The sequence below is a fragment of the Maniola jurtina genome, chromosome 8 (genome assembly GCF_905333055.1).
Source record: "Maniola jurtina chromosome 8, ilManJurt1.1, whole genome shotgun sequence".
In the NCBI taxonomy this organism is placed as follows: Eukaryota; Metazoa; Arthropoda; class Insecta; order Lepidoptera; family Nymphalidae; genus Maniola; species Maniola jurtina.
In genome coordinates, this window is record NC_060036.1 from 9804548 (window position 1) to 9814464 (window position 9917).

Below are 9917 nucleotides of genomic sequence, written 5' to 3' on the forward strand. Positions count from 1 at the left end.
GCTGTAAAATAAAGTGAAAGAAAGAATGTGTTTCGATAATCTAAATCTACCATCATCTCGATAACGAGATTTCAACACATAGAATGCCCTTCCGGCTTGTGTTTTCACCGCTAGCTATTATATTCGTACCTTCAAAAGAATACCTAAATAAAAATATAAATAAGAAAGAAGGGAATAGGCACGTTCTAGGCAGCGTGCTCCAAATTAGGCTGCTCAATCAGTGTCCCCTACTGTTTGATGTGATTGCAGTCAAGCGCAAGCCTACACATAGATTAAAAAAACATGTGCAAATTCGTACTCAGCCTATAGTGCAACTACCATATCACGCACAGTGGGGCAAACGATTACTTATAAATTAAAAATAATTAATTAGTAACGCCTGTGTGGGGTGTGTTGTGTGGCAGGAGTCGTGGGAGAGCAAGTTGTCACGCATGCGCTCCGCGTCGCCGTACGGCGGGCTGGCGGGCTGGCGGCTGCTGGGCTGCATCGTGAAGGTGGGCGACGACCTGCGCCAGGAGATGCTGGCGGCGCAGCTGCTGCGGCGCCTGCAGGCCGTGTGGGAGCTGGAGCGCGTGCCGCTGCGCCTGCGCCCCTACGAGATCCTGTGCCTCGACCGAGAGTGCGGCCTCATACAGCCGGTTAGTTCCGCTCGATACGTGTTCCTCAAAACAAAATTGTTTGTTTTGTGCGCTTGTTGTACACTCTTGCTTAAATTACTTTCTCGAAATCTATTTAACATAAATTGATATTTTTAAATCTCCCTTTAATCGCACACACTGACAGGTTGTATCGGTCGACAGGTGCTGAACTCGGTGTCGCTGCACCAAATCAAGAAGCAGTCGGGTGCGTCGCTGCGTGCGTGGCTGGAACTGGAGCACGGGCCGCCCACCAGCGAGGGCTTCCTGCGCGCGCAGAACAACTTCGTCGAATCCGCCGCCGCCTACGCGCTCACCAGCTACCTGCTGCAGCTCAAAGACAGGTTCTCTTTTCAGTAGGATTTATGTTGAATGGGTATAGACGTGATTGAAGATACCTGTAGCGCCATCTAGTTTGTATATTGTAAATTACTAAATCGCAAGTTTCCAGTGCGAGATAGCTGTATGATCTTTTCGGATGACTGTAAGTAGCATCATGTGGGGACCGCCATAATAAATCTAATACATTCGAAACAGATAGGTCCTAGCCGGAGATATCCTAGCTAAAAGTACATCACTGGGGCACTTTGTTGCTCTGCGTCCCGCCCGGTGAGGAGGCCACGCATTCAAGATTTTAGTTTTAATCTTACTAAACCGTACGTACAATCAAGATAATTACGATTGAATGTTTATAACAACAATTATGTTTACAGACACAATGGGAACATTCTACTTGACAGCGCAGGACACATCATCCACATCGATTTCGGATTCATATTCTCGATTTCACCCAAGAACCTGGGATTTGAAAGTTCTCCATTTAAGGTAAACTTCATAAAATGCTTTGATTATATCAACTAATCCTCCCCGATAATTAAAAAAATAATTGCGTGTATACTGTATATCCATTGTTTAAATACTAAGAAGTGATGCTGGGTGGATTTTTTAAAAATTATAGCCCAGATAACGATTTCGAAAGAATTTTCAAAATGGCGTCGCTTTTCAAAATTTTCAGTTTCAAATCTGAAAGAATTCTGTCCTAAAATCAAGAATTACAATGTGACTCTACTTTTTAAAATTTTGTACAGTTCATTTTTTTTTAAGACTTTGTGTTAAAGCTAACTTCGTAAAATCAAATGTCTTTATTTACTTGTGTAGCTGACGAGCGAGTTCGTCGACGTGATGGACGGCGAGAGCTCGGACATGTTCGCGTACTTCAAGATCCTCATCCTGCGCGGCCTGCTCGCGGCGCGCAAGCACTGCGACCAGATCATACACCTCGTCGACGTCATGCGGATGGGTAAGTCGAGCCACATTGACCATACAGCGACTAAAAGCATTCGATAGTTGCGAGAGTACTTACCACAGTTTTAATTGTGAATTCTAGAATGAGAATTCTAGAAGATGCCCGCGCCTTCGTCGCCGTGGATTTAGGTTTTTGAAAATCCTGTGGGAACTCTTTGATTTTGCATTGATATTGGTATGGATGTTTGGATTGTGTTACATAGAGTGTTGTGTTGTTTTCAGGCGGGCAGCTGCCGTGTTTGCGCAGTAGCAGCGCCGTGTCCGCGTTCCGCGCGCGTTTCCACCTCGGCCGCACCGAGCCGCAACTGCGCGCGCTCGTCGACCGCCTCGTGCGCGACGCGCTGCACTCGCTGTCCACGCGCCTCTACGACAACTACCAGTACTACACCAACGGCATCCTCTAGCAGACATACGCCCACCTATGCCGCACCGACCCATTACCTTCGATCACCTATCGAGTGATTTTTATAATCGATATCGATAGATTCATTAATACCCTACTTTTATCAGTACCTAAACTTTTGTTACGATAGCACAGAGCTATCGTTCCTTAGACGTGCATTCAAGAGCAGCACTATCTTGTAATTCAAACTATTTTTTTCCAATCGTGCCGCGCGACTTTACCTTTCAATACTGACTCCCTAAGTTCGCTCCCGCCACCAAACCAAATAGTCACATATATATGTACTGCTAATATAAATTCAGCTCTTAATAATAATCCTAGAGTTTGATTAATTGTTCAACAATAATCCTGTAAAATATAATCGTGAACACTCAGTACACTATACATTTATATTTGTGTTCGGAAAACGTAATGTTATAGCGGAATAACATTTGGTAGTATGCCCGAATTTGGATGCCAATAGAATTCGGGCAACTAGCCTGAATTCGGGTCAAACGAACTGGTTTAGCTGTCATGAGTGTAAAGAGCGCACCGAAATACAAATGAACTCGAATCGGTTACACTTACATGGTCTAACGACCAACTGTTGATTCACTATTTGACAAGTGACAGTTCATTTCCATACAAATTGGTTACTGTGTAAGACCGATCCTAGTTTGATATGACATGAAACATAATATGTGTGGTTTGTAATGTTTGATTTGCTGTCGACAGACTTATCAATCTCAAATCAAATCTTAGGAGGGCAAGCTCAAACAATAAAGACCACTAGAGTCAAATTAACTCTCACTGAATTCGTAACAATATAGTATTAAATATACTTAATAAGTTTTATGTTTTTGCTTTTAAAATATTCTTGTGGTTCTTAAATAATAAAATTTAATAAGTTACTGGGATACAGTTTTTATAGTTTAAAATTTATAATGATTCGATTGTCTTACCTTAAGTTTAGTAGTAATTATTATTATTGATAATATAATTATGATAGAACTAATACATCTGTGCTTATGTTTTTTTAAACCATGATTGAATATTATAAATTAGCGAGTTCGTGAGAGAAGAGATAGAAGGGACGAAAGCAAATTAATGTAGTTTGAATTATAATGGTGAAGGCAAAGAAACATTCGTACTTTGTGTTTTCTTAATATTAATTATATTTATTTATTCGTATCAAATTTTTGTAAATTATTATTTGTGCCATACCTTCTTGGGCCGTACAATTGGAGTTTTGCAAAATTGTTATTGAAAAGACTTGTGACATTAATATTTAAAAAAATATTATCTAAGCCACCTTCTTTGACTTAGATGCATGACCATGGTCAAATTCAAAGATATTTGAGAATGCAAAGTTTTTTTATGCCATCTCAGTCTTCGAACAATTTGTGTTATTCTTATTGTGTTCATTTTTGCTCACGTGTGGCGCCAGCTATACTGCACCGCGCTATATTGCACGTACTCAGCGAAATAAACAGCCGTTGGATTGCATTTTGTCAAAAGACTTGAAATGACTTCTTCATAAGCGATATATCAACTCGCTCAACATTTTTTCATAATGGAAATCACATTCTTACCCGTCCATTTTTGTAACTTAATGTTTACTTAGGGCTTGGGAAAATAGATAGACACTAGCCTTAAAGCTGAGATTTATAGAGGTTATGAGATTACTTAGGGCGTCTCCTTTGCCGCAAAGTAGCCGCGCTGCTTTGTAAATCCATATAATTTAGATCGGTGAAATGACGCGTGGCGGCAGCACGGGTGTAGCGCTTTTTTTTTCTCTCTCGTCTGGCTTTTACAATGATTAGCCAATGTCAAGTTTGTAGTTATTTGTAACAAGTTAGTTAAACTATACAAGTTTGGACCACGTCTGTGCCGGCGCTCACCGACATACACACGGCACCCCCTTAGAGCGCTTTCCAGTCAGTTTTAACAAAAAAAACACTCCAAAAAGTCACAACACGCGCGCTAGCAAACGCCACCGCAGACGAAGTCCGGGTGTAGCGCTGCAGTCGCATGTTTTTATTTTTATGAATTTACAAAGCAGCGCGGCCACAGCGCTGCAACCGCGCTGCCTCCACTCGGCACTTTGCGGAAAGTGTGAAGGCGCCCTTAGGGTTTAGATGAGACAGATGTAATTAAAGACGCATTAGTGACAAGCGGTTAAAGTTGCGTTACGGCTACGTTAAAGTGTGACCGGCAATAAAAGCAAAATGGGTTGCATAAGTTGGGGTTTGTTAACTTTTTAATGTTAGGACCAAATTCTTTTGACCTTATTCATGGAAGTATAAAATTATGAATACTGCCTTGTGCAATCCACTTAGCTTATATTATTGGTGATCAAAATTTAACAGTAATCGTAACAGCTTTGACTGTCTGTCATGCAACTAGACCTAAGTCTGAGCAAAGTAGGTTCTATAGATTTTCGCCTGTCTTGAACTGTCTATCCTGTTTTATTAGACTAGTATTAGTTCGATTAATCGGACAATCTGAAAAAAAAAAAACCGGTCTGTTCGACTGCTCGGTCTTATATTACGTTTCCAATCTGTTACACCGAACAGTCGAAAGACCGATTTTTTTTTTCAGATTTTCTGATCAATTGAACTAACAGTGTAACAAAATGAAATAGACGACTTGAACCATTATGTTTCTGTGTTAAATTCATGTCAGTTAGCTGAACAAAATAACTTCCTTCGTAGTAAGTCAAGTTTGTATATTGATAAATAAAACTTACAAAATTTAATCAAATGAATTATGTATGTTAAAAAAAAACAGATTTTGTAATTATTAAAACTTGTTTAACAATTAGGTCTAACAAATCTAGTTTCCTTTGTAAATGTCCACTGTGCATGTAGTTTGGAATTTTCGGAAAGTGTAAATATAAAATTGATAATTTTTGCAATGAGAAGACTGATTGTTTCACGGATGAAAAGAGGTGAGGGTGCATTGTAATTAGCCGGATTTGTAAGTTCATGCAAGATTTTCTAATGATGACTGCATCATTTTGTATGAATATGCAATACCGCCGCAAGACTAATATAAACGCACCCATATATTTAGGTTCTTTATTAATGTAAATTTAAGTTTTAATATGTACATATATAATTTTTTTGAATATAAATTACTATCGTGATCACTGATCCCCAAAGTTGTTGTCGGACAAAATCGCCAAATCGTCGGTAAAATGAAACGATATATTTAGTTAGGAAATATAATATTATGTAGTTACAATTAAAAATAATAAATGAATTTATTGTTGATTAGATAGGTACGCAGGCTAACCGCTCTTTGTATGAGTTTTCTTCTGAATTTGACTCATGCGATCACGTATGAACAATTCCTACCTTCCAAGTACTATAGGCAGACTTAGGCTGAGATCTATAGAGCGCACTTTGACTTTGCTCAGACTTAAGGCACTGTTAGAACGAGACAGCGTTATACCGCTGGCATAAATCTATCTCGTTTTAACTGAGACTTAAGTCTAAGCAAAGTCAAAGTGCGCTCTATAGATTTCAATCTAAGGCTGAAATCTATAAAGCGCACTTTAACTTTGCTCTGACTTAAGATTGAGTTAAAACGAGACAGATTTATGTGAGAGATATAGCTCTGTCTCGTTTTAACTCTGTCTTAAGTCTAAGCAAAGGCAGAGCGCGCTCTATAGATCTCACCCTAAGTCTACAACTAACTCGTACTCAGTCTGTGCACTCCCATAGTACTTGGAAAATCGAGATTGTTCGTGTGTGTGTGTGTTCATACTAGTTCGCAAATTCGTAAAAAATACTAAAATTCATCCAAATTGCGGCTAGCCTTAAACACCAAACTATGTACCTTATTCTATATAGCTAATGGTGTTCACTCGGTCTGATAGATATGGGTTATAGAATAAAATTTTCGATCGTGACTTTTTAAATACATAGGGGACCCTAATTTTATTGCTAATAAAATATCAATTAAATAATATCTGACGCTCGACTACTGTGCGAATGTCGGATAGCGTATTTTGTTTACGTTTAAAAATATATTAAATAATGAAGTTAAAGTAAAATATAACAACTAAGCCGGAAAGCCCAGAGATGCGTTACATCGCAAGTGCAGTGTTGCCTGCGCTAATAATAATTCTTCCACTGGGGTTTTCAGGCTCAAGGCACATTGGCGCTGAGCACAAAGTCTGAACTGAAGAAAGTAAACTGAATAATGTTCTTTAATTCTACCACATAAATCACATATTTGTCTGGATCAACATCCCAGCGAATGCGTGCATTTAAGAAAAGACGCTTCATTGGGCTGCAACTCTTTCCTTATATGCCTTGAGCCTTAGTAATTATACTAACTTATCCTTTATAACTAGGCAAAATTTATAGACAAATTTTGCAAGCTCATTCCATAATTTTATAAATCTTATTGCAGATGTATTCAGGCACCGCCGCGTTATTCGAACTATAACATATTATACCTAATGTTGTTTATATCGTGAGTGTAGTAATTAAAAGTACTATTGATATATTTATGTATACGTATGTATTCGATATTACGGCCGGTTCACACATGTCTCCGTTGTACTGTTCCGTTTTATCGTGTACGTTTTTTTTTCGTCGATGGCGTATGTAGTTGTATGAGCGACTTCACACATGGCACAGTATTCTGTATACAATAAAAAATATCGTTCCGTAAAAAAATGACATTCCGTTTTGTCATCGAATACTGGACGGACGGAACGAAAATATACGGATACGTAGAATTTTAACGGATAGATCCATCCTTGTAGAATAGCGGCGGTATACTGCGAGTTTTCTGTTCACACATCGCATCCAGTAATGACGGATCCGTTGAACGTTATACGGTGTCTATGTGTGAACAGAGCATAAATTTATGACGTATCCGTTAAAAACGTACCAGTAAAACGGACTCCCATGTGTGAACGGGCCGTTAGGCCGCGAATACACCTGTGAGTTTTACATGCGTAAGTAGCTTACGTAATTGACAACAAAACTAATGTAAATGTACTTATATATATGAGTGTTTAATAAATTAATCATGTAAGCTACTTCCGTGAGTAAAACTTACAGATGTATCCGTGGCCTTAAACTATCTATCTGGGAGAGTCATTATTTGTACTATTGTTCGTAATCATGACGTCAATTCATAAATGAACACTGTATTTTGTATCACACAAGTGTATAATTATTTTTAATTTTGCCAGTAGGTTCTGATCAAAAGAGGAGATGAAAATACAATGAAAATTTTCCTTGTATTTATGATTTGATGTTGAAAAAGGTTTAAAATAGAAGGTTACGATAGAATAATAATTAATTTTGGGATTTTTTTTAAATCAATCATCATTTAAACATCATATTGCTTTCAAATAATATTATTTACCAGTTCAGAACATTTAGTTAGTAATAACTGATTAATTACAAATACACAGCTGCTGTAGTTGTATTATTGACTTGAAGAAATTTACCACTATAAATTATTGTTTTCTAAACTGTAAATAATAATGTTATTATCTTATAAATATGACGGTTAAAATCTGGTTGATAAATTAATATAGGTATAACACCTAACATAACATACTATCCAAAGTCCAAATCGATGTTTCTCCTCAAAATAATTATTCATGTTATTTATCAAGAGACATGTACAGATAATTGTAAGTAGGTTACATTAATGTTTACCTTAATTTTTTAAATATACATATATCAAAATTTTTATTATGTTTTATTTTATTATGATTTCCCATAGGCGCCATCTCCCCGAACAAGAGAAAAAAGTGAAAAAGTGTCACAAAATCCATACTTACTATAATATTATAAATGCGAAAGTGTTATCTGTCTGTCTGTCTGCTACGTTTTCACGGCCCAACCGCTGAACCGATTTTAATGAAATTTGGTACAGACATGGGATACGACCCGGGGAAGGACATAGGCTACTTTTTATCCCGGAAAAACAAAGAGTTCCTATGGGATTTTAAAAAACTATAATCCACGCGGGCATCCTCTAGTTAGATATAAACTGGGGACCAATCTCCACAGCCAGCGTGGAGATTGCCCACACACATTTACGTGGGCGTGGTTTTAAATATTATAAGTTTCGTTTAGTAAGTTCTATCGTAAAATAGTGTATTTACTGTTCTGTGTAAGGATGTTTTACGAATGCTAAACTAACAAGGATCTGCACCAATTTCCACGCGATGCGAGGCAAGGTTTTCAATAAATGTATAAGGTAACATTAAATTTTCTTTGTTAATACGATGGAAAAGCCTTGTATAACTGAGCACATACTTTATTTATCTGGAAGTTCTTTCAGACCCTGTAATACAGAAATCGTAGTCGATTAAAAATAATCTGTTACATTACAGTGTACCTCCAGGTTTTATATGAAAAATTGTAAAAAGTTACATACATTAACCACGTATGGGTTCCCTGTTAAACGCCAGTCTCGGCTGTACATCACGCGATCCCATCGGGAGTGGTTGCCGCGCCTGTAATGCTGTGAAAACATATTTTGGTAGGTACGTAACGTACGGCTCCATTTATCTATTTTAACGACTTCAACATAATTTGTAGTTGGTGTCAAAGGCGTTTGACCTTGAACCTGCACAGTGGGTAATTTATCGATTTACAATTTTTATGATAGTGTTTACTTACACTTCCAAGACAATTCTGAATAAATAATTTTAAATAGGTACTTAGTACCTACATACATAGCAAAAATTAAAGAACCAGCAGAATTCGAAGCTAGGTAAGCCCCTTTTGGGTATCGCGTCCGAAGCGCCTTTGGACAACTAGGCCAGGGTTCACTTACCGCCAGATGTGCCGCCAGTGCTGATACGGATTTTATTCAGCCAGTAGGTAAGCAATGGCGCTCCAGGCGCTACACCCGAGAGACGCAGGTTCGAATCCTACCGTATCTATAATTTTTATTTTATTAATTTAGTAATAAGTAGTTTTTCACGGCCTCTCTGGCGCAGTGGTCTTATTAGTGGGAGGTCCCGGGTTCGATTCCTGACCAGAGTTTGCAATTTTATAATTTCTAAATTTCTGGTCTGGACTGGTGGGAGGCTTTGGCCGTGGCTAGTATCCCTACCAGCAAAGCCGTGCCGCCAAGTGATTTCGTTTTCCAGTACAATGCCGTGTTGAAACCAAAGGAGCCTGCCATACCCCTTCCAGGTTAGTCCGCTTCCATCTTAGACTGCATCATCACTTATCATCTATTCGGTATAAATTCCAGTTTGAAGCCGGTATACATGTATAGACACCTCTCTGTTACGTTATAATATCACCTCAAGACCTTTTCTCACTCTGTAATTATTATTGTTTAATATTGTTTAACTTACATTCCCCAGAAAAAAGTAGTGTGACCACCACAGTGCGTACCCTGGACCAGCTATTGCACCAAGGATTATAACGTACGGTGGAATAATGTTAAACCACATGTCGGTAATTTTATATTTACGTATGTGGATATTATTTTATTTAAGTTATTCACCCTATTTATTTATTTATTTATTTATAATCAGTTTTGTTATCCAATAATGAATATGAATAAAGAATGACAATATTTTGGCATAATGCATATTT

At 38.0% G+C, this 9917-nt stretch overlaps 2 protein-coding genes across 5 annotated transcripts in view; one reads left to right on the forward strand and one right to left on the reverse strand.

Annotated features, from left to right (window-relative positions):
- The window catches only part of LOC123867544 (phosphatidylinositol 4-kinase beta), a 35734-nt gene extending 30906 nt beyond the window's left edge, over positions 1 to 4828 (forward strand). For 3 of the 4 annotated variants that reach the window (XM_045909624.1, XM_045909627.1, XM_045909626.1), the window contains exons 6-10: positions 405 to 638; positions 801 to 979; positions 1349 to 1460; positions 1794 to 1935; positions 2163 to 4828. In XM_045909624.1, the coding sequence (XP_045765580.1) occupies positions 405 to 638; positions 801 to 979; positions 1349 to 1460; positions 1794 to 1935; positions 2163 to 2344 (849 nt within the window). In that variant the 3' untranslated portion in view covers positions 2345 to 4828. The remainder of the gene's footprint in view (positions 1 to 404; positions 639 to 800; positions 980 to 1348; positions 1461 to 1793; positions 1936 to 2162) is intronic. The other variant, XM_045909625.1, reaches the window with a different exon arrangement.
- A 3791-nt stretch (positions 4829 to 8619) lies between these two features.
- Positions 8620 to 9881, reverse strand: LOC123867711. The gene is made up of 3 exons (XM_045909889.1): positions 9674 to 9881; positions 8740 to 8826; positions 8620 to 8646 (listed from the first exon to the last, which is right to left on the reverse strand). Exons 1-3 carry the CDS (start codon positions 9770 to 9772, stop codon positions 8620 to 8622), a joined length of 213 nt encoding a protein of 70 aa, XP_045765845.1. The 5' UTR covers positions 9773 to 9881.
- Between the last annotated feature and the right edge of the window lie 36 nt (positions 9882 to 9917).

Coding starts and splice junctions, on each gene's coding strand:
- LOC123867711 (XM_045909889.1), bottom strand. CDS start 9,772: ATGTGGTTTAACATTATTCCACCGTACGTTATAATCCTTGGTGCAATA. Junction 8,827..9,673: donor ACTACTTTTTTCTGGGGAAT/GTAAGTTAAACA, acceptor ATGTTTTCACAG/CATTACAGGCGCGGCAACCA. Junction 8,647..8,739: donor GGAACCCATACGTGGTTAAT/GTATGTAACTTT, acceptor TCTGTATTACAG/GGTCTGAAAGAACTTCCAGA.